Source organism: Embiotoca jacksoni, unplaced genomic scaffold (assembly GCF_022577435.1).
Source record: "Embiotoca jacksoni isolate LCO1_2020_lvr unplaced genomic scaffold, fEmbJac1.0.p SCAF_2, whole genome shotgun sequence".
Lineage (NCBI taxonomy): Eukaryota > Metazoa > Chordata > Actinopteri > Embiotocidae > Embiotoca > Embiotoca jacksoni.
The window spans coordinates 21,223,032-21,247,912 of NW_027185340.1; the positions used below are offsets into that span (position 1 = coordinate 21,223,032).

Sequence of the window (24,881 nt, forward strand, 5' to 3'; positions counted from 1 at the left end):
GTGAATATTACCACACAGGTGTCTTCAGGGCCGGACTGTTATCATACCTGTAATGTTTGGAGAAGGTCGGTTCATGTACATCAGAATTACAGCTATTTGTAGTTTCAAGGCGAGACGCTCAAAATGGCCGCCACGTGACGGGCACACCCATCGACGAAAAATTATTCGTTTGATAACTATTAATCCCAAACATGTTAAGAGTGAACTGACTCAATTTCAAGTCGTTCTGACAAAATCCCTCGGAGTTCGTTAAAGTACAACATGTGCGAATCGACTGAATTAAAAATGGCGGACTTCCTGTTGAGTTGACATAATGGTGCTATGTAACTTTTTTGTACCTCAAGGTGTGATACACATGTCCACCGAATTTCGTGCATGTAGGTAAATGTGGCCACTGGGGCATCTCTTTAGGAGGCGCTAGCGAGCCATTTGGCCACGCCCACTCGCGACTCCACGAGAATACAACATTTTTCGCCGGGAGAGATGTGTGTCCCAACTTTTATGAGTTTTTGAGAATGATAAAGCTTCCAAAAAGGCAATTGATTTGTATGAAGAATAAAGAACGAGAATAATTCCTTGAAGAACAATAGGGCTTTTGCACCTTCGGTGCTTGGGCCCTAACAATGATTGCGTCAAAGCTGCATGCCGACTTTGAGGAAGCAGTTGCCTTAACAGGACTAACATAACATCGGACTGGTGAGTTCTCCGTTTGGAACAATAACAACTGGGAGATCTTAATAACAACAGCAGCAACAACAAGACTGTCTAACAATGATTGCGTCAAAGCTGCACGCCGACTGATGACCCACAGTGTTGCTCAAAACAAGAATATATATTTTTCCTCTGTACAAACAGCACCGTAAACAAAACAAAAACATCAACCCAGAAAACATGTCAAGCATTGTACGAAAATACAAACATGTTCTTCTGTTAGGATCCACAATGTTTAAATTAACTTTATATTGTCCACATACAGTATGTCAATAGGTTGTAACAACAGCATATGTTATCCTAGCCCCCCCCCCCCCCCCCCCCCCCCCCCCCCCTAAAAAAAAAAATGCAATTCATGAACATTTCTGGTTGGGGATTGCTCTATCCAGCGGGGAAGCCCAGGGAACAGCTTTGCATTTCTGCAATACAGCACTATTACGTTGTTTTGTCCCTGATAGATAGAACAATTGATTTCAAGAATATCTAATTGCAACAAAATTTGTGTTAAGAGATTTATGTCAGTTTAAATGCAAGTTACTCTCTAAATACTTTAAAAAAATAATAATAATAGTGTGCAAAAAAAACAATTGTAAGACGTTACTTTTTACTAACAAATCCACTTCCACACTTCGAAAGTCGCTCCTCTTTTAGAAATGAACTCTTAAAAAAAAATCATTAAAAATGATGTTAATATTATTGTGAATGATACTGTATGGCACACGCCTACTGAAACCTAAGATCACTAGATTCTTGCTGCAGCTGAGATACCATCAGCACAAATTTTAAGGTGAATTTTTCTATATTTATAGAAATGTGTCTAGACTTTGTATGTAAATGAAATTTGCAGCAGCAAACTGCTTGGTGAATTGTTTTGGCACAAGCGTTTTGTGTTAAAATACAATATATATTTGAAGGTTGATGGTTTAACAGCATGTTGAAATGCAAAGGAAGGTGAACAGAGAGCAGAGCTGGTGCAATCCAAACATGTTCTTCCTCCTCTTTGTGTGTGCTTTCGCCTCATGGAGGTGGGACAGAGTTGTTGAGTCATTAGCTGAGCTGTATGGTCCAGCCTTCACTCTGCATGCAAGGATCAGAGGTGAGGTTTCCTCTGTTCGCTTCTGCCGTGCCGTGTAAACTCTGTTATCCTGTCTCCGTCTGTTTGGTGCCTTTGTGTCACTTTCTCTGAGGTGAGTCAATATTTTCTGCTCAGTTTTGCTTATCTGAAAAAATATTTAGTTTTCTTTCCGATTTGTAACTTTTGTAACTGTGGCCACCTATCTATTTAACTTCTGGGAAATACAGAGGATATTCAAGCTTCAAGAAACAAATCGTTCAGCGTTGAAAGTTTGTTCTGTCGGAGAAGTGTGTTGTATTTCTAACCACAAAGAAGACACACTTCCTTTAACACTATATCAGCTATATCACTATATCCCTATATCACCAACTGAAGCCAATAAACATGAGCTATTTTTTAACTAAGTATAGATTACTCTATCAGTATGGTAACTTTGATGATCTTTTTCTCACATTAAATGTACCTAAAATCAGTGGCACGGCATTTAAATCTTAAACTAGAGAAAGACAAGATCATTATGCAAATTAAAAACTTTCAAAATAAAAGAGTGATTGATTTGGATACATTTGGGTTAGTTGCTCAGTGTTGGTGGGAAACCATGCGGTTTTTCTGTTTGCTTCTGTTTTGACCATCAAAGCTGCACAACATTATTGTGGGGGAACTTTCTCACATTCTGCACAAGTAAAGCCAAAGAGCTTTAACAGGTACCTCACACATTATTAAATGACTTGTTTTAAACCACGACAGACTAGATCTGAAACAAAAGGAGGTTTAACACACTGTGTATGTTAGACTTTCAAACTTGTGGATTTATTTAGGACACAATTCTTACCATTTTAGTGATAAACAAGTATTAGAATTACTATTCTCTATTTACTGTCAACTGCATCTCCTGTTCTGGGCTTCTCTTACAGTTACGGTGCATCGCAGTTTGTTAAGGGTCTGACAACTTAGTTGATTGTCATTATCAGACTCTTTCACAATTTTATATTATTGCTTATTTGTATGCATCCTTTTGAATTGAAAATGCAGCCCATAGTTCAGATTTAATCAAATTTAAACACAGTGGAAAAAGCAGATTAAAAGATGAATAATTCTGGCAGCAGTCCCGCAGAGAAGAAAGAACAAGTTCATTACAGAGACATAAACTTTATTTCATATCACACCAAAAACAACATAGTACCAAGTGTGAAACATCACATTCAGTCACGCGAGTCACTCAGAAGGGTAATTCCCATCGTTTTCCCCTTTTTAGTGTCAAATTAATCGTGCATTATGATAACCTCCCACAGGCTAAACATCTTCAAGTGAATCATCAATCCTAATTTGAGCATTGAACTGATTGCACTGACTGATTTTAGAGAGCCATTCAAACATTGTATCTGGAGTTTCCTCTCTTAGGAGTGGAAATTTGTCATTTAAATTAGTATATTCCCACAATGTTTTGTCTCTAATCAAGCAGCCTTCTGATACTTAATTTTAAAGATATTTTCTCAGACATGGTTTCAAATAAACTGGTTCAGAGGCAGAATATGAGAATCAGATATACAATGTTCCTCTGCCAGCATGTTTCCTTTTGTCCCAGTTTAACAGTCAAGGGACTCTATTTTCTTCAGACAGAGGAAGCAAAATCTCCAATCACGAACACAAATGTGTGTGATCAGCATTTTTTTTTGCAATCTTTCTGTAAAAAGGCAACAAAACCAAGCACAGCTAGGCCACGGTCGACGCATTGTGAAGGAGAAGCTGAATTAGTAGGAGGAATACAGAATCAGCAAGTTACATGTGTCACTAATGATTTAACAGGTGCTCAGTTGGAGAAAATACAACAAAGGCTTAGTACACAAACTTCAAAAATACAGTAACATATATTGCCCCAAATATGCAGTCAATGGTCGAGTAACCAGGCTGCTCATTGGTGCTGCAGCTGCACTAATATGGGCGTAGCTGGCTACAGTTGATAACAATCAATATAAGCTATAGGGATGTCACGAAAACAGTATTTATGTACCAGTCTTGTCTCTCTATAGAGTTGCAAAAATGCAATTTGAATCAAACCACGTACAAATGCGCTTGTGAAACAGGATTTCTGGCTCTTCACGGTTGCTACTTTCAGTCAAATTCTAATCAGATTGGCACATGAATCGGATTTTGACTGACAGTTTGAACACAGCGTCAGAGTCGTGTCTCGCGATATTCTGCATTCAAATTGGAGGATCAGGGACAAGTTATAGGTGACAAGCCACTATGGCTTCAATGTCATTTTGAACAAAAGGAGGAAACACCTCAAACTTCTCGATCTCTGCACAGGATTCAAAGCGAGCGATGTTGTCACTGTTGTTGACTAAAGAACTTAGAGCATATAAAGTGAGCTGGTTGCTGCTCATAATAGTTTACCATCATTCCTGCTCAGTTTGTCAAAATTAAATGATGTCCACGCGTGAAGGTTAGCATATTTTCGTTGTCATCTTTTAATCAATAGCATGTTGGTATCGGGAATCGGGAATTTTTTACAGGACTGGCGCTGACTACCAAAGTTCTGGAATTCTGCCATTCATAACATAAATAATGCCACTATACTCAGTAGATCCTTCTGCTCACCAGAGTTGAATAGACATAAAACAACTAAAAATGACCCACAGACATAGATCAACATAAAACCACAGCAAATGATGAACTGTATGTGCTCTGAGAAAAGGACCAAAGTTTAACTGATTCTGACCCGTACTCTGACTGACGCCCTGTTTTAGGGTGTCAGTCATCTGAGCAAGTCGCTGCTTTCATTATAGCTTGCGGGAATGAACTGATTATCTGGGTTTCAATTCCCCAACGTTATCTGGGACCACATCCTCTTCTACTTCTAGAAAACGCGTTTTTTGCTTTGCTTAGCACTTCTACATCACTCTAAGAACATGAGAGGTTTATACTTGAATAAAAAAAAAACAAATCACCTCTAAGTTCACTATGTTTGCTTTTATTACTTTCCTCCTTATCCATTATTCTCAATTTTGAAGATCTTTTGACTATTTTGTGGGTATTTGGATTGTTTTCTAGAATTAGAAACATGAAATACATTAAATTAACTTCATCTATAGTGACAGTAACAGTAAAATATCATTCATTGGACTTTATTTCCTCGATCACCAGCATAACACTGTTGAAGGCAAAAACCCTGACACCATGTGTTTATCAAGCAGATATTTTCTCCCTACACAACCTTGACCTGTCTCACCCAGGCTTCCTTTCTTCAAGAAAATACATTGAAACGATATTTCCAGCAGGTTTTCAGTCCTTCCACCATCTCCTGCCACCACAAACCTGCAGCTTTTGCCTTCTTTGCACTGGAGGAGCAGCGTCCTCTTTTTCTGTGGCTGAATATGAATTTTCTCCAAATCTGACTAGTTCTAAAGTCTCCTCCAAACACCAAACAGATCATAACATGATTACTTATCCGTTTTCACAGGCTACTTCAAAGCCTGTAAACAAAGCTGCTCAGACAATTCTCTAAACCTGCTTTTAGGTTACTGGATAGTTTTTTGGATCACAGAAAGCAAAGTTTCACAGAATGTGGCGGAAGGTGGATCCAGAGGTTCCAAATGTTTTCTACATTTTTTAATTCCAGTAAAAAAAAAAAAATCTTGAAATAAAATCCTCAGATTTAGGTAACTTAACAGTGAATTGCAGGACATTACAGAATGTATCTAAAATTGATCCAGAATCAGATCATTTTTAAAAAAATGTTTTGTACTTCAAGTTCACCTGCAAGTTTCATATTCATCCATAAAGGTGCTACAACAGCCAATCACATAACACTGACTATGGGAAAATGAATGTGACTTTTTATTCCAGAACCTATAGTAACCAAAATATGTATAAAAATGCACAACATCAACAATATCAACACTCTAATCTTGGCAGGTGCGTCCTCTTTTAAAAAACTTTTTTAAACACTTTCCATTGGTTGCTTTCTGCAGTTATGTAGGTTACCAGTAAGGGCGATGTTCAGGTCCGATGAAGATAAAAGACAAGCTGCTTGTAGTTGATGTAGTTAAACAGTCATTTTAGTGTGGTTGTGTGGTACTAATTTGAAGTAAAAGAGAGAAAGTAACAACAAAACATGCTATCTGTCACCAAACCCTCCATAAACAAAAATTAAAAAAACACCAGGAGTCTGAATCAACCCTCCACCCCTTGAGAGCCAGACATTCACATATTTAGACCTCCGGTTGCAAGTGAAAGCATTTACCACACATCCCTGTGACTCACTCACTTCCGTTCACCTCGGCCTCCCATGTGTTGCTCCCACATTTCTGTTCATACCATGATCTGCTGAACCGGCTCAGCTCTTCCCACGCTCCTCTCTGCCTGAGCTTGTTCCACACAGTAACACTAGGTTGCTCTGCAGATCGGATCACTTGACAACATCCAGACACAGAGGTTGAAAGTGAGATTTTTGTTCTTTTTGGGTTCATGGGCAAGACAAAGAAACAAAGCAAGACAACAAAATGTTGCCAGTTAGGCAAACCACAACCCCTGCAGCTCACCACCTTCACTGTGACCCTGTTCAACCACCAGTGCACCTCCATCTGCTCAGTTTAGTTTCAGCAGTAGCTCTTTGTTGTGAGATGGAGAGGTGTGAGTACTGTGGTTTTGATATTTTTCCTGCTGTACTTTTCTCATTGCGGTTGTTCCACACATTTTGGTGCAACTGTTTTCTTGGTAAAGCTTCTGTTTGTCTCAGTACTCTGCTGCTGACAGTAAACAAAATTACAAAGCAACATTTTTCATAATAGGAGCTGATACTGTTATGTTTAATCAAAAGTTGCCAGTTAATTGAAAAATAATTAAGTACCTTCAGATATTACTGCTTTTCACCTTTTGTCCCTTCAGCTTCATATTTTTGAAGTTTCATCCATGCCTGTGTTAGATCTCTAAAATCAAAGATTCTCTGCAAATATCACCGGATTCACCTTGAAACTGTAAAAATTCACACATATTCTAGTTGTTCAAACACTTCCTTAAAGCTAATATGACACGATACAGAACAAAATGCCACAATCAAATACTTCCACCAACTGATCTGTTTGTGTCCATCGTTTTATAAACATTTCCCCAAGCACCGGCTTTTAAAGTCTTTCTATTTGAAGATATTTGGGTCTGAAACACGTTAAATGCACCATTACAAAATTGTAATGTACAGTTAAGATGTCCATGAAGGGTATTTTAGTTCAGCATCCTTAAAAATACAGACATGCTGCAGTGGATGAAACACCTTTCCTAAGATGTGACATGTGTTAGTATGAGAGAAGCACTGTTATCATATTGACTGGTGAGGTCACTATTGTCTTGCAGCTATATTCATCATTGTGAATGCATGTGGTTAGAGATGTGGTTAAATTAGATCAGTCACTATCTGCCGAGAAATCTTTTATCTGAGACCAAGCTCGAACACAACACTACAGCTTCTCATGTTACAGCCAGGTCAGCCATGCTGAACAGTATGAATAATTCAACTTGATACTGAAGGTTTCATTTTGTTTAATTCTATGTATCAACTATCTTAAAACCTGAGTGATTTAATATTAATCGACTTAAAGGTTTTCAGGGAAGTTCTCACCGGCTTCGTGTAGCTCTTTGTCAGGTCGTAACTTCAAGACTAACAATTGATAGTCGATTAAACCATGGTTAAACTTTGTTCTGATACCATTTTCACAACCCTTTGTTTCTCAACACACATCCTTTTTTGATGCTTTTATCTAAAAAAAAGCAAAAAACCAAAAGAGCAAATACTCTCACAACATTTCATCATGATCCTGCAGCAGCAGATGTATGTATCATTTGCATCAGCAGTTTTGTTTTCACTATATTTTTCATGTCTTGTAACTTGTATACTATATTTTGTCTGCTGATTTTGAGTATGTATTGTCTTGTGGCGTATTAGTGAGTCTACCTGATGTGGTGCAAAGGGGCAGACTTTCACTTCAGTCAGAGAGACTGAATTATTGAGTCAGAAAGTTTAGGAAAAAGTCATAACTTGTTGTGTTTCTAAAGTACATTAATTGGCATCAAGCTGCTGATGATGTTGGGGATCTCTCTATTTATTCAAATTCAGCTCAACCTCATTTTGAATCAAATCCAATCATCCACAAACCTATTTAGACCAGCTCTCACCCTCTTTGAGTCCCTTTTGGATTCAAGGATCCAAGATGGTTTTCCTTGGTTTATTTAGGGTCTGGTTTCAGAAAAGTAAAATGAGTGACATCATGGATGAGTTAATTGGTTGTTTTATGTGTCTTCAGGAAATGTGTACTTTTTTGTGTAAATGTTTTTGTAATGTATTCGGATCCATCTGGAAATCTTTATTTATGTGAGTCACTCCTCACCCAACTACGTCTGTGTCCGCTCTCAGCTTCAGTCACACATTTTAATTATAGTCCACCCAGGTGACTGGAAACTTAGTGTGGTAAAGTAAATGATGCTACCAGGTCATCAGTGGTGACCAGTTGGTGAGGTTTAATTCTAATAAGCATGAAGCTTCCTTTTGAATGCTCACCATCAAATATTACAGGTCTTTTTTCCCTATTGGAGCCAACAAATGTTGGGGGAAAAAACCCCGATTCACGACAATATTGTCATTCTTGGTTTTACTTTTTACTTTTTTAAATCATGTTGAGTTCCTAATCAATATTTAATTGTCCATCTATACACTGAGCATGTGTAATAATGGCTAGCAGCATAAAGTTAGCCAGGGAGATAGCTGGTTAGCCTGTTAGCATCACCACATGAACCAGAGAGCTGTTAGTTTGTTTGGAGATATTATGTTTTTAAGATGTTGGACATTTATCAATATTATAGATCGCATTAGATATCGCATCGTCACCCAAACATAATCTTTACAACAATTACTGTAAAAAAAAACAAAAAAAAAAAACATGCCAAGATCCTCCCATTTATGAAAACATCACTTAACAGAAACATCACAACAATCCAAAAGGTCTGCGCCTCCAACCCAACGATCCTCCCACTTGCTCCCACGATCCCCTTCACCTATCCTCCACCTCTCCTGGTACAGCAGCAGTAACTATCGTTTGCTTTTGTTCTGCTTCTCCTTTACTGCCTCTGCTCCGGCCTCCACTCACATATGAGCATCACTGCTGCACCACCTGTCCTGCCGAGTAGGAGATACGGTCACTCACATTGTATTTGGCAACATGTAAATCTTCTTCAAGGTGCAAGACAGTAGAAAGACCCTCCAACTCTCTGTCCATGACCTCATCACAGTAACCTCTCCTCACCACCACTGAAATCACCTCGTTTTATTAATGAGTCTTTCAATCTTATCGGAGCAAAGCTGCCTGTTGCTGTGGCTGTTTTTCAGCAGTATTTTCATTTTTCTTGTTTGTGGCATGTGTTCATCTCTAAATGTTGTGTATGTGTGTTTTTCAGCCATGGGCCTGAGTTCAACACTGCAGAGCCTTCTGTTTTTCCTCGGCCTACATGGGATCTGTAGAGCATTCGTACAAGGTGAGCTCACATATAAATACACGAACAGATATACGTACATATGTACATACACACAGACACTCACAGGGAATACAATTTAGAAGTGTTTCCTGAGTATTTTATTTCACATGTTTTGCCAAGTCTAACTCTAACATCTGCTTCCAGTCAGCAAAAAAAACACTTTGTTGCCCTCTTGTGACCAAAAGGTGTAACTGCAGTAACTTGTGTAACTGGCAGTGTTTAGTGATCATGACGCAAGCTCTGCTGGAATCCCACACTGATCAACCACTGCTCTTGGGAAACTATAATTTAGGAAATAAAATCCAAGTTGAAATGAATCAAGCTTCTGATGAGAAAGAAAGTTGCCTTCATTGTTTTTGGCTAACAGACCGAGAAAAATACACAAAGGGGCAGTCAAACTCTGACGTACTGATCAAGTGAGTCAGTGGGGAAATGATGTAGCGTTGGACACTGAACCACAACAATGATGCAACCACCCCACAAAAGATCAACATGTTCTGCTGCACATAATGGCTACTGCACGCTGGCACGAGCAGTTGTATTTACGGTAATGTGCCAAATAATTCAATTCAATTTTATTTATATAGCGCCAAATCACAACACAGGTTATTTCATGGCACTTAACACATTAAAGTCCTTATAGTGGAACTTTACAACATTATACAGAGAAACCCAACAATACAACAATTCCCAAATAAGCTAGGAGGGAAAAAAAACCCCTCCTCTTTAAGGGAGAAAAACCTCCAACAGAGGGAAGAAAAAACTCCTTCTTAACAGGAAGGAACCTCCAACAGAGGGAAGAAAAAACTCCTTCTTAACAGGAAAAAACCTCCAACAGAGGGAAGAAAAAACTCCCTCTTAACAGGAAGAAACCTACAACAGAGGGGAAGAAAAAACTCCCTCTTAACAGGAAAAAACCTCCAACAGAGGGAAGAAAAAACTCCCTCTTAACAGGAAGAAACCTCCAACAGAGGGAAGAAAAAACTCCCTCTTAACAGGAAGAAACCTCCAACAGAGGGAAGAAAAAACTCCCTCTTAACAGGAAGAAACCTCCAACAGAGGGAAGGAAAAACTCCCTCTTAACAGGAAGAAACCTCCAACAGAACCAGGCTCAGGAAATAACAAAAATAAAATACAGACATGTATAAATTAGACACATGATGTATAAAATGACAAACAAAAAGTCTGTTCTTCATCACATCACAAAAACAATGAATAAAGAGGGAGGCAGGAGCCACTGCTGCTGGGTAATGTTAGCACTAGAGGCTGTTAGCGGCTTGGGACCACAGACTTTGACCCTTTGTAAACTCAGAGATGGTCATGTTTGTTGCATTTCTTATATTGAGCACAGGTTTGCCTTGGGAACGTCACTTATTTCACAATTACAGATGTTGTGTGACTTTTTTGATCCACTATGTCCTCATCTGGTGTTGACAGTTGGCAGACTGTCCTGTCCATCACTCACATGTACTTTTCCATTGTAACTCTGTTGCTATAGCCTGCCAGGGTGACTGTGCAGATGAGGAAGACCCAAATCCCTAACACATACATTTAGCTAAATTACTCATCAGTTTATTTGCAGTTTATTTATTGACAGATTTTCTTTCTTAAAAATGATTCAACATATTATATCACACAGCCCTGCTTTAAAGTAAAAGTATGTAAAGCACATCAAGTTTATGTGTACTAAAATGTGGTATAAGTTCAAGTTTGACATTGACAAGTTTGCTCTGAGCTCTAAGAGCACTGAACAGCTGAATAAGTGTTCACCTCCCTTCTCCACTGATGTGTGTGCTGCAGAGAACTGTACCAACTACAAGCTGCAGTTTGAGAGGGTTTTCTCTGTTCCTGGGGATGTGGCTATGCTGAATACCACCCTGGTCTCTCCGGACGTCTTCAACTTCAGAACTGTCCCATTCAACATCACCTGGTACAACTCAAAGACAGGCCAAGAAATGAGCAACCAGACTGGTCGAATCCTGGTACGCATGGAGACCCTGTGGATTCTTAACGTAACGCTGGACGACGATGGGGAATATGTGAGCGTACTGAGGTATGAGTGCATCAGTAGAAAGAGAAATGTCAGGAAAAACCTGTCTAACTGCCTCCTTTTTACTAATGGTCATTCTGAGACTATTTGTGGGTCAAAAGCGCAAAATAATGAAGTGATGAGTTAGTCGCTCTCTTTGCAATGTTCTTGTAGCAAATAGTGCAAAAAATAAGCAGTTCATCTCAACATTGTTAGTTTACCATAAAATGGGGTTTATGTATATGACAATATTGGAAAGCATACCTTAATTTCTGAATACCATACCATACCTAAACACCAATATAATAAGCTTAGAGCTGTACATTACTGTAGTTTTCTGCTCTTAAGAAAGAAAGTAAATAAAGCTGCTCTCACTAATTCTGTGTCAGGTGGAATAAAAGGTAAGAAATAGTAATACACGAAAACTAGCATGAATAAAAGGGTTGGGGTGATGGCTGATGGCCGACAGGAGTCGGCATCGGCACCCTCCCGTCCCCGCCATTGGATCCACAAAGACATTGGGGTGCATCCAACAACTTTGCTTGCAGACATTTGCCTGCAAAGAAATACTCAAAGTATTTTCTGACTTTTTCAGCCATTTTAGGGTCCTAAATCTATCTGAAATGACTCTGGGGGAAAGAGGCTAAGCAAACACAAGCGTCTCAAATGACCACTTGTGATTGAATCTGACTTACTTCCTATATGCAAATTAACATGTACATTATGTAAATAATTATGTGAACTTGTACATTAATGCAGGAGAGGAGTCGAAGCAACATGTTAAAGCATCATTTAACAAACTAAAACATATTTGCTCATTCAAGCCTCATTTTAATCAATTGTCAATTAAAAATGTATGACATATTTCACATTTGTAAATGTCTGGACAATCAAGTATGTAATTCAAAACGCTATGAGCCTTGACCCAATCACGTAGGTTCAGAGTCAGATTATTTAATTACTCCAGTTTATATTTGCACCTTTCATTATTCATTAAATTTCTCCTTAATTTTCCAACAGAACTTCTTCTCGGTGCTACAGACAGGCCACCAAACTAATAGTGGATCTTCCAGTTGCTGGAGAGTGCGGGAGGCCAAGGAAAGCTAGTCAGGACCTTACACATGGAGTCTCTGACATGCTTAACTGCCCTCTTAACAACTACATCAGCAAACTGGACAGCTACAACGTCACTTCCTCCCTCAAGTGGTACAGAGTGAGTTTTGGGAAATTCTGACATAAAACACTGATTAACCTACTGAGTTTGTCCCAGATGATGCAAATGACTTGTGTTGGACCAGATCTCTTAACAGTTAAACAATCTGTGGACAAGTGCCAGTTCTGCTTGAAAACAGTTTGCACCAATATACACCATACTGTATATGCGAATGGTGCGCAGCACCATGACGTTGGCAGAGCACAGTGAACCTGTACCCTTTGTGAGCAAGAACTCCAAGTTTCTTTGCTTGATCAAAATCAGCACGTGAGTTCCACATGGTTTTGCAGTGGTTCGGGTGTACCAGCGATTTCTTTACATACCTGAAACTTAAGCAGAGGGTATATCAAAGTTTGTGTCAAACTCTGGAAATTGACAACGGAGATCCTTAAAATGTTTCAGGGACTCTACAACAATGAAGCGATGAGCCTGGGAAGGTGTTTTGAGTGACTGAGCAGGTGGGTATTTATTTGACTGTCCACACTGAGGTCTACTGGGAAGTTCTGAGGCATCTGAGGGAAAAGATTAAGTGCAACAGACCTGAGTTGTGGTGCAATGATGCACTCAGAGCACTTCTTATAAAACCATGTGGATTCAATCAAGTGACAAAACTTGGAGTACTTGCTCACGAAAGGTTTAGCTTCTCTCCTCTGTGAACGTTTGCACGCAACAGCTGCAGTCAGGCTCACTTGTTTTGTCGGAAATGTGTTTACTTTCCTGACAAAACCTGGATATTCTGTTGAACAAATGGGATCCAGTGGCATTAAACTTACCAACTGCTCTCATCGGGCTACTCCTTTAACCATGTAGCTGACCATTAGCATAAATAGATAGTTGTTTTTTTTTAGTTGTTTTTTTTACCTATTATGATTATGAAAAGCCTGACTATCATGTTTCCTTTACCCCTTTAGGGTTGTGACCCCATAGTGGATGGGGATGACGGGTATATCTACAGGGATAAGACCAAACTGACGTTTAAGACAGTGCAATCTTATAACAACTGCTCCTATACGTGTACTTTGACATTCACACTTGGTGGCATCACAGGATCCCTGTCGGAGACCATTACCGCAGTCGTCAGAGGTTAGAACAGAAATGAATGTTTGCATAACATTTCACACTTCACACAGTTGTCTGCAACATAAGAGTGATTTCTACATTGGAATACACATTTCTAAACAATGCTTTTTAATGCTGTCTTTTCAGACGAGTGGTCTTTGGTTCCACAAGTGCACGAGCCTGCCAATGAAATAATCAAGGCACAGAAGGGTAAGTCCATTCAAGTAACATCTTCTGAGAAATATGGTGTTGTGCAGTATAAATGTTTATTGTTAAAACGGACACCAATGTGGACATACTGCAGGGTGAGTAAATAAAAATGTCTTTTTTTAGGGATAAACTTTCTAACATTAACTGTGCTGTTCTATTGTTAACGTGGTGACCATCAAATCAGAGAATAAAATGATTGTAGCTCTGTTAAGTTTACAGAGTGTTATTATACTTTTATTAATCACCCATTAATTCACTGACACCAGATAAACTATCAAACTCCTGCTTGTTTTATTGAAAGGGGACTTTCTAGATTGCCAAGTTACATTTTTTCACTTAATATGAAATATATCATTATATCAAAATTGTGATATGAGCCTAGATATCTTAGGATGTGGATTTCGTAGTATTGTGATATGGCATAACAATAAAAGTGATTCATTTTCTGAACTTGAAACTGGTATTACATTTGGTAACTAATCAGATTTTGGGATCTTCGGTGATATTCCTACCTTAAACCTCACCATCTCAGTCCTCATATCTAAACATAACCAATAATGCAACAGATAGAATGTGTTTGTTCACCAAATAACTTGAATGAATGAAATGAAAACAAGTCACAGGGGATGTTAGCATCTGCCTATAGCCTGCTGCTTGTAAGGCGGTTAGTTTACATTGGGAAATTGCAGTATGTACCAACAGTTTGCATGTGAGGCATTAAGGGAAACTGTAAATTGTAGCAACAGAAGATTACCTTGGTTACACTCTCCCGTCTACCCGGCATGAGTTTCTGCATGCACGTAAGTTACATGCTGCAGCAACTACCACCACAAGTAAATTCCCAACCTGTAGAATACTCTGACCACAGAGCTATTTTTGGTGTGAATGCTTGCTAAGGTTTAAGGCATGCATCAATTTGTAATCTAAATAAAACTTAGGTCAATAGATTAACAGAAATAGTTTCATGAAGTAAATTTTATTATTGTTTGTGCATGTATTCAGGGTCCAGTTTCAGGAAGAGGTGCCGGGTGTTTGTCCCGGGGTTTAATAAGACCGACGTTTATGTCCGTTGGTTGGTCAGAGATGATTTCATTAACCCCTCTGACCGGGTCAACATAGAAAAACGGTGAGCACTCCAACTTGTGGAAGTTTTTTGTTTTATCTGCCGCTTTTACAATAAAGGAGAAAGTTGATGTATACTTTTGAGGCTGCTGTTTTAACCATCTTCACTTTTTGCTCATTTCATTATCCTCAACAGTTCCTGGGACCAGGATGTTCCTAAGAAAGGTGTGTGGAAAGAGCAGCTGTTGACGTTTTCTGAGCTGAGGGAGGAGGATTTCAACATGAGCTACTTCTGTCGAGTCTACAGTGCCCGGGGCTCTCCACAGGGGTATTTTACTCTGCTACCAAAAGGTAAAACAGTGTAAACCTCCCAAATGAAAATCTTAAACATCATTTTCGTTACTTTGGGCTGCCAAAGCATGTGTTTAGTAGCCATGTTGGACATTTTTTTATTCGATTTTCCAGAGATCAAGTTGACACCTCATATTGTTGCATCCAATTAAGAGTCCAAAACCCTTAGATACTCAGTTTACTATCCCAGAAGAAGAAGAAAAAAAAAGTGAAGTATGCCCATTTAAGAGAGAAATTGCTTCCCATCAGGTTTCTACCAATCAGTTAGGTGTCAAACCTTCGTGATAATCTCCTTTGGGCATACAACTTTAAACCTTTAAAGTGAATTTTGCAATTCCAGCTATTACACTTCATGTGTTTTTATGTATGCATCTCATCATTACTTTAAGTACTTGCTTGTATACATTTTCAATCTGTCAGTGAAGTTCAAATCAAACTTCTTTCCTGGTAGAAAGATGACCAATTGAGGGAATCTGTTAATCCTCCCAACTCAGTAAAGGTAGTTACACTGGAGGCAAGAATTTGATGATGACAAAGTGACAAAGTCATACTTGCAGGTGTTTTAAGCTTACCAGCCCATGCACAACCATTGCAAAAGATAGGGCTGTTAAAGAGTTGTCAAAAAGTGAATAAAAGTTTCAATTTTTACAAAGCATTTGTGTACGTAATACATGTTTCACAGCTAGATGTGTGCACATGTGTAAAGAGTAACTTTTTTGACACTTGGAAATAGAATGAATTGGGCGCCAATGCCTCCATGGTGGAGATACAATCTGAAATTTTATGTCTGATGTGTGTGTTGTTTATCTCTACAGATCCAAACACCATACTTCCCATCGGGTCTGTGTTTGGTAGTGTGATGGTTCTCTTTCTCATCAGTGTCGCCATCTACCAAATCTTTAAGATTGACATCGTGCTGTGGTTCAGGAGAGCATTTCAGGTCCTCTATTCAAATAAAGGTAAGACTTCACAAAACGTGTGTATTTAGTAATGTGATCTATATTTTATGCAGTATGCAATGTAATCATGAATAATATCAACTCACAAAAAAAAAAAAAGTTAAGAGGGAGTTTTTCCTTCCCTCTGTTGGAGGTTTTTCTCCCTTAAAAAGGAGTTCCCCCCCCCTCCTAGCTTATGTGGGAATTGTTGAATTGTTGGGTTTCTCTGTACAATATTGTAAAGCCCGTTGACATTAAGTCTTCAAAAAGCCGCCTTGACTAAATCAAGAAAGAAATAAAAATTGTGGGCAGAAAAAACAAAGAAAAGAGAATAGAAGTTTTGCCCCTGATGTTTGATATGTGGGAAACAGCACAACAAAGAATGGATCAACACGTAGTCGCAGACACCAAAAAGCAAAAGAGAAGTCTCTCGCCTTAAGGAGAGAGTTGATCATTAGTTGATCATTTTTTTTTATAATTAACATATTAATCCTTCGGTCTATAAAACATCAGAAAACAGTGAAAAATCATATGATAACAATTTCCTAAAGTCTGACCTCTTTAAATGTCTAGTTTTGTGTGACCAACAGTCCTATACTCTCAGATGTGATTATAAATTCCTGGGGTTTACTTGACTCTAGGGGACTCTGTCAACAGGTGGCTATATGGCTCTAGCTATCTTGAAGTGAATTCAGTGTATGAGTCAGGTGAAGCCACAGGATCTGATGCAACTATGTGCAGATTCAGTTTGGTTTGTTTGTCTTATTGCTGGGTTACTAACAGTAGCTAGCCACCTGTCTGGAAACATCAGCCTGTCTCGTCAAGAGCACATCAATTAAATCAGAAGACTAATCTCTGAAACTGATTATTAAAGACGATGGTTGTTCTCTATTAGGGCTAGCTAAAGGATCTTGCTTAAATTGTTTTGGTCTTGTTGTCTTCTGTTGGGTAAAAAACCTTGCCTAGAAGGATTTACCACCTATTGAGTTCTTTTTTTTTTCCTGTCAGAGTTGGATGGGAAGCTCTATGATGCCTATGTAGCGTACCCACAGCCCTATGCCTTCGGATTCAGCAAGGAAGTGGAGGCGTTTGCTCTTCACACACTACCTCAAGTGTTGGAAAAGGCCTGCGACTACAAACTCTTCATAGCCGGCCGTGACTGCCTGCCTGGGCAGGGTAAGTTACCTACAAGGTGGAAATAGCACTGCAGTATTACTTGTCTCATATAAGGGGCTCAGACCCACTGGTCAAGAACCAGAGTTTAAATCACAGTGTTGGACTTTCACTGCATACAAGTTTGGGCATGTCACGAATTACACATTTTGTTGATTTTTGATATGAAAAGAAGGAAATGCCTTTCTTCTAAAGTTAATGCACTTTCTATTCTTGATTTCCGGATTTTTTTCCCGACACATCCTTGCAGATGAACATTTTTAAACTGCCACACTACAGGTCTACACACACATCATCAGTGTTGTTCGAGTCAGTGGTTATAAGGGCCTATAAGGTAATAAGATTCTGCTTGCATTTCTTGAAGTAGGTGAGGGTTGCTTTTGAAGAATGTTTTGAGTCATTGGGCCTCATTCACCAATATCTTCTTAAGAATTTTCTTTAATTTGTTCTGAAGAATTTTCCCAAGAAAAAGTCTACGTCAGATTATTTGTTTGCACCTGTGTTCTTGTCTCGATGAATCCCACGGTCCTCGTAAATTGAAAGCTCGTGCCAGTTGTTTTAATTAGCATAAGGTGCACATGGAGTCACAGAAAGTGAGGGAGAAGAGAAAAGTTGAGAGAAACATAAATAATGCTGGTGGGGCAGCGGATAATTTAGAACCATGAAAACTTGTAAGGTAATGCAAATAATTATATGAATTATGAAGAAATATCATTGTAGATGAAATACTGTAATATCATACAACCGTTGAATTGAAGAAAACACATTAACCAATTAGTTGGCACAAACATTTCAGCACTCACAGGTGCTTAAGACTGCTCTTGAGTGTGTCAATTTTGTTCTTACCTAAGAAATAATCTCAAATAAGAAAACATTGGTGAATGCCAGAATCTTCCTAAAAAAATTTAAAAACTAAAATGTGTCACACTAGCAGGCTAAATAGTTGACAAGGTATTTTTTTTTTTAAATTTAAATATTCTTCCTTATATTGTTGACACATTTCTTTTGTAAAGACTTAAGTTTACCTTTATCATACAGCACTTGTTTCCAAAATGACTCTGGCTTATGCTGATTTTGCTTTGCATACTTAACACGTTGATGTTTGGTTGGGTTTTTTAGGTTTTACAAGTAAAAAGGTGCCCTAACTTGTACACTTGCCTCAATTACTGTATATTTTTTTTTCTTTTTTAAACAGTGTATTAGCATTTGAAGAAAGGGACGCTAGAATTGTATGTACAACTGTAAGGTACCCTTGATTTATAGCTGCACTGGGGCTCAATACTTATTAACTTTTTTTTTCTTGTCCATGTATCTCTTTGTTTTCACCTGCAGCAATAGTGGACTCGGTGGAAGAGAACATGCAAGCCTGTCGCCGGCTCCTTCTGCTCTACACCGCCTCCACTTTCAGCAGCAAAAGACACACAAGCAGCACCAGTAGTAACAATAACAACATCTCTAAGAGCAGTGACAGCAATGATAAAAGTGAAAGTAAGACCAGAGACAGCAGTTGTGATAGTAATGATGAAGTCTATCCAGACACAAGGCAGCAGCTGGAGTGTGTGGCAGCCATGCACAGAGCGCTACTGGAAGGATCTCTCAAGGTGAGAAAGCCAACCTGTTGATGCACATTATTGACAGTAGATTCAATTTTTAACATAATAAGCTACAACTACAAAATATCTTCCAAAGGGAGAAGCACGCAACAAACAGCTGTTTTTCAGAAAACTAATAGAAACTACCCGCTCAGCACCAAACAGCAAACAAAGTTAGCACCTAGATGATGATGGTAGTGTCCCGTCCAGCAGAGGAAAAGTCCAAACCATGGCTAATACAAGAGTGAATATTGACCTTAAATTCAACAGGTTGAAAGAAATGGAATCAATTCATGCTCCTGGTTAGGAATGCATGGACCCCTGGGTTATGAAAAAACAAAACAAGAGCACAGTTTAAGTTTCTGCTTATCGCCATCGGTGTTCCAACAGAGGAGAACATGGAGATCCTTGAAACTTTAACTTTAAGTGGGACAAATTTTGGAGTTTTTTTTTAATAGAAAATGTGACATAAAAACAGATATGGCATGTTTTACATAACCTTAGTTAAAGTAGTTTACTTATTTTGCCCAGCGAATCAATACAGAGGCAGACGGCCATCACGATAAAAGTAGGCATAATAATACTGTGTTAATTCCACTACAGGAGAAACTTGATGTTCTCTGCAATTAGGTGGAAGACAAATGTGCATATAATAGTTCTGATTGTAGAAAAGGATCAAAAGAGTTCACCCAGTGAATGCTGGATGTGCAAAAATAAACTACTTCAAGATACTAATTCTTAGAATCTCTTGGGACATCTGTAATATGAACCGTAGACAAAGAGGCAACAAGATGTCAGCTTACCATTGAGTTGTAAAAGAAACTTACAAACTGAATGCGCATGCCAACATCAGAGTTAACTTCCTCAGAAAACAACTTGTTCAATCTCTGACGAACCTTCATGATCAAAATGCTCTACAAGGGTCCCTGGTTCTAATCCAAGTCCTGCTTCACAGGTGGTTCTGGTCGAGTTGGAAGAGATCACTCCAGCTCAGCTGGCTCTCTTCCCAGAGTCAGTGCGTCACCTGAGGAAGAAGCAAGGTGCCGTGTGCTGGTGGAAGAACCAGAAGACGAAGCAAAGGTGGTGGATGTGTATGAAGAGGAGAGAAGATGAGGAGAAAGGTGGAAAGGACTCACAGTTGTCGGCATCCCTCTCCCCTTCCTCCAGGTTTTGGAAGGAAATGAGGTATCATATGCCGGTCAGGGGCAAGAGAATGGTGTATCCTGAGAAAACTGCCCTGCTGAGCTTATGATGAAGGTTTCAATGCACAGACAATTCAAGAACCGATTCAAGGTTACAGAACAGGTGCAAGCAAAGGTACTCTTACTAGAAATATCGCCTAAGAGGTTTTTACCATCTAAATGGCCATAATTGTACGAAGCATAGCATGTGTTGCAATCAAAGTTACTGATCAAGAAAAGGTGGAACATCTTTTGCTCTGAGACTTAACGACAGCAGCTCGTAAGGTCATCACATTGTCTGGGCTATCTACAATTTCCCTGCAATAGTGTGAACTGGTGCCATTTCTTGACAGGCGGAGACTAAAGAATAATGTGGACTGAACAAACCAAGTGATCGTGTATGTCAGAACAATGTACATATGTATGATACAATTTGTAAATATGTAACATTTTTACACATTTCTACAGTTTTATAAAAAGTTTGTCTGCAAACTGTGAAGTTTTTGTTAAATGTGTTGCCATTATTTTCTGTTAATGAAAAGCCAAAAGGGAAGCATTTATAAAAGATGCATAAATGTGTGCGTGTTATTTCTAAAGGAACGAAGCACATGGATAGATCAAAATGAGACAACAAACTATTGTGCTTCACTTTCTGTTCATAGCAGCATGTAAAACAAAGGAAATGGTGAACCATAGGCTTTTTTCATTTTAGACTTGATTGTCCTTTCTCATTAAAAAAAACATTACTACAGTGGGTCTACTGATTTAGCATGTTTCATCACATAACCTATACATTTTATCTGTGTTTTAATTACACTGCAATATGAAATTGTCACTTTCATTTCTGAAATGAGGTCTTTAGGCTTTTATTTGAACCAAAGCTCTAGTTTACTGTGGAGGAATCATTGTACCGCCCCTACACTACAAAGCAAGAGGTTCTTTTTATATGTTGAGTGGAAACCTCATGCAGGGTTAGTGGAACAGCAGCAAACGCAAACAAGACAGGTGGAGGGAAAACCCAGCAGCTCGTCAGAGGTTCAGTGCTGGTAACAAGCAGCTCGTTTTAAGTCTTAACGCTCAGCCTGGTAAGTTCAAATTATCATCGAAACTACAGTTGCAGTCTGTTCTTTTAGATTGTGAACAAAGAGGGGATTTACAATGTACTGTATGTTATAGTTCATGGTGAGTTTAGATAATGGTTTATGATCATCAGTACAACAGTATACCTATCGCATCCCAGTCTATACTTGATGCTTGTGTCTGTGACTTTAACAACAATAGTTTCATATTGACTGAAATTGTTTTTATAGTTGTTTTTATGTACTGTGTATCTCTAATGTCAGACAATATTACTGTAGATCTTTTCTGCTTTTTGGTACTCACTATCTATTTATTAGCTATTCATTAGAATTTAAAGCAAATTATTTCTAAATCCATTTTGGTCTCAACATTTATTTCATCTATTTTTTCATTATAGGTAGACAGAGTGACGTTCTCAGAAGCTTCGCTGCTTTGTGGGGTTATCACTCACAGCAAGGCACATTTTTAAAGGATATCTGAGTGAACTGTCAAATGACGTAAAGGACAAACAAAACTCTTATTCCATATTGGCCAAAACAATTTTAGTACACGATTGTTTCTCATTAATTATACATGACTCAAAAAAGAAGTCTTTGAAGGTGCCGGGTTTAACATGCAATGACAGGACTGCTCTCACTGAAGACCATAAACCTTTCTTAGCACTGATAACAGCCACGGTGGTGAAATACAGTAAAATGAACGGCTTATTCATTTCAAATCTTTGCACCAAGTTTGCAATCATAATTGTTTATATACCTAATCAATGATGTTAAGTCTAGAATAGATCAAAATAGGCATTACAGTTGTTTTTTTTATACAAGGGGACAAGTGCTGCAAATGACCTTGTCTATAAATGCCCTGATATGTCACCTCAGTCCAGTCCTGTTAAGATTGTAAAACTACTAAAGACTTATTCACAACCTGTTAAGTGTTAATAAGTTATTCATCAATTATTATATAATGTATGTGGCACCTTTTTGTACTTCTTGATTTGTAAACCATCTGTGCCTTTAAAAAAAATCCCATGCTATGTCTTCTCCAGGATAAAACATAAACACCAAAATAATACTCACCCTATCATACTGCAAGTTTATAATGAAAGTATAATTATGAGTAACAGTCAGATTATATGTTAATTAAGATCAAAAGAGAGATAGAAATTAAGACTGCTTGCTCCTTTATGTGTTTGACCAATTGCAAAGAAACGCCAATCAGTGGAACTTCCTGGGACTTTATTGGGAGTGTTTTGTCCGTGACTTCTTTGTGTCAGTCGTGCAAGCGGAATCTGTCACTTCCCTTTAAGGGAAGTTGTTCAAAAGCCTCTCGGGAAATGTTTCAAGAAACCTTATTCATTGCAGAGAGTTAGTTTGGCTGACAACATGAGCCATGTTGCGGAAATGCCAGAGGACTTTAATGAAATGTAACCTGTCCACTCCCACAGAAGAGAACTATGGCGGCAGCAGGCTGGGTGTGCTTGCTGAATACACTGCTGTCTCTGGCACTGGCTGTGGCAAACAGTGAGTATTGATCATCATAATTCTTATGAGCGCTTTGCAGACTAAGAAAAGCTTCAGCTGCTTGGAATAACTTCTGAAACTAAGCTCTGTCTGCTTTACAGAACATTTATGAAATAATGCCGTTGTTCAATTAGCTGTTTTCAGTATTTGCTGACTCTTACTTTTGAGTAGTTTCAGTTTCCTTATTCTTCCAGTCAAGGAATAAACAGTGCAGTCTAGGTGTTAGGAAACAAATACTACCTTTGGATAAAGACATAGTAAATGTGAAGCTCAAAACCATGAACCATTTAGAAAGTTTATAAGACAGGAACATGTATTCCTTATTTGTTAAACAATAAACAAAGTTAAAACTAGTGGCTTGTGTTGCAACATTGCTTTTGTTGCACATGAACTGTTTAACAGGCGCTTGATAAACCTGCTTGATAAACCTGCTTGATAAACCTGCTTAATAAACCTACTGCATAAACCTGCTTAATAAACCTGCTGCATAAACCTGCTGCATAAACCTGATTGAGCAACGCTTGATTGGATTTTTCATAACAAACTGTTTATGACATGAACATTTTGAGTTTCCTCAAATGTATGACGCACCAGAATATTTTCAAATATCTTTAAAAAAAATATGGTAACCTAAAAACTGAAAGAAGAACACCACAAATAATTAAATAATCTATGAACAACATAAATATGTTGATAACTTAACTCTGAATAAAAGAAAACAAAACAGAACTCTCAGCCAGTTCATTTTCATAGGTTGGTTGGAAAAAATAGGATGTACTTCCAGACATTAAGTCATCCTTATATTTCTAGAGAACTGCAGGGGTATTAAAATATGTACAAACAGTTTAGGGTCCTAATGACTTTTCATATGCAAGTCAAATTTCAAATTCTTGGACATCATACTGTATTCACAGAGATATGGTAATGTGATGAGGTATCAAATATGGGATCAAGACAAAGGTCTAGAAAGCACAGAACAAGATAGTATTCATCAGAGTTATGTTAGTGTAGTTAGTCAAGGCACTTGAATACTAATGATAATAATTAACTGATGGCAAAGTGGTCAATGAGAAACACGTTAAACTGAACCAACAAGTTAAAAGGGACAGATTCACATTAAAAAAAAAAACCTTATAGTGATAATTGAAGATTACAACAACACAATATGATAGTTTAGGGATCCTGCAATTCCAATGTGAGACATGAGCCATGTTATTTCTGATGAGACGGATTTGCACTCACTATTTGCCCAAAATTGTGCCTCGGAGTGAATGAAGACAGCAGAACAGCTGCATGGTCCTCAGCAGTATTCAATAAGAGAGAGCTCTGAATGCAGGTGTAGGTCAAACTAAAGGTTGAGGCTGCTTCAGCAATCGCACAGTGATGTGGCCAACAAATTATATGAACACAGTCCAGAGAGAAATAGAAAGCCACGTGAGTTCACATAGTTAGGATTAGGCTAAAAAGACCGTTTCCATTCTGCATCACCGATGGATTTTAACCTACTTTTTCAAGGTAGCGTCGATGTCCATCATAAGTACAAGACATTCATTACCACTTCTAACATCAGCTTTGTGTTATTTCATAGTGAAATCTGCTGCTTGTTTTGTAATATCAGAGTGCTCCACTGTGCTGCTGTTAACATTTTGTTGAGAACCGTGTCGCTGATAATAATAGATATAATTATAAGAGATAGATGAAGATAATAGCTATTCTTGTGGGCATCAACCGAAAATATTAGTTAGACCCAGTATTAAAGCAACATGTGTGTCCTTGTCCCTGCTCATATTAACATCAATAGACACAATGTTAATAGGAAGATCTAAAAACAAACCCTGTACAGGTAAAGTTAGACTTCTGGCTAGGTGAGCAGTAGAAAGCAGGCCTCACTTACCGTAATCATCTCATGACATAAAAAGATTTTTAACAGATGCCACTGTTCAACACTTTGTAAGGTCAGCGGGTTCTTTTAACCTGCCTCCCCTGCTGAGTAAATAGGTCAAACACAGCAAACATTTACATTCACGCTTTTATGGTTGAGTCTTACGAATGCATTGTTAAAAATATACAATCATCCTCATCCTTTAAGGCCGGCATCTGTTGAGTACAATGTTCTTTGTGACGCCCCAAAATCGAAGAACAATACTATAGCAACCATTTTTTGCC

General features: G+C 38.4%; 1 protein-coding gene across 1 annotated transcript; it reads left to right on the forward strand.

The window, feature by feature from the left end:
* The first annotated feature begins 1,812 nt into the window (after positions 1-1,812).
* On the forward strand, positions 1,813-20,869 carry LOC138201485 (interleukin-1 receptor type 1-like). The gene is made up of 12 exons (XM_069155021.1): positions 1,813-1,898; positions 9,233-9,310; positions 11,111-11,363; positions 12,360-12,552; positions 13,464-13,635; positions 13,759-13,821; positions 14,824-14,947; positions 15,080-15,234; positions 16,050-16,193; positions 17,181-17,348; positions 18,678-18,946; positions 19,893-20,869. The coding sequence occupies exons 2-12, from the start codon at positions 9,235-9,237 to the stop codon at positions 20,187-20,189; spliced, it is 1,914 nt and encodes a 637-aa protein (XP_069011122.1). The 5' UTR covers positions 1,813-1,898; positions 9,233-9,234; the 3' UTR covers positions 20,190-20,869.
* The last annotated feature ends 4,012 nt before the right edge of the window (positions 20,870-24,881 follow it).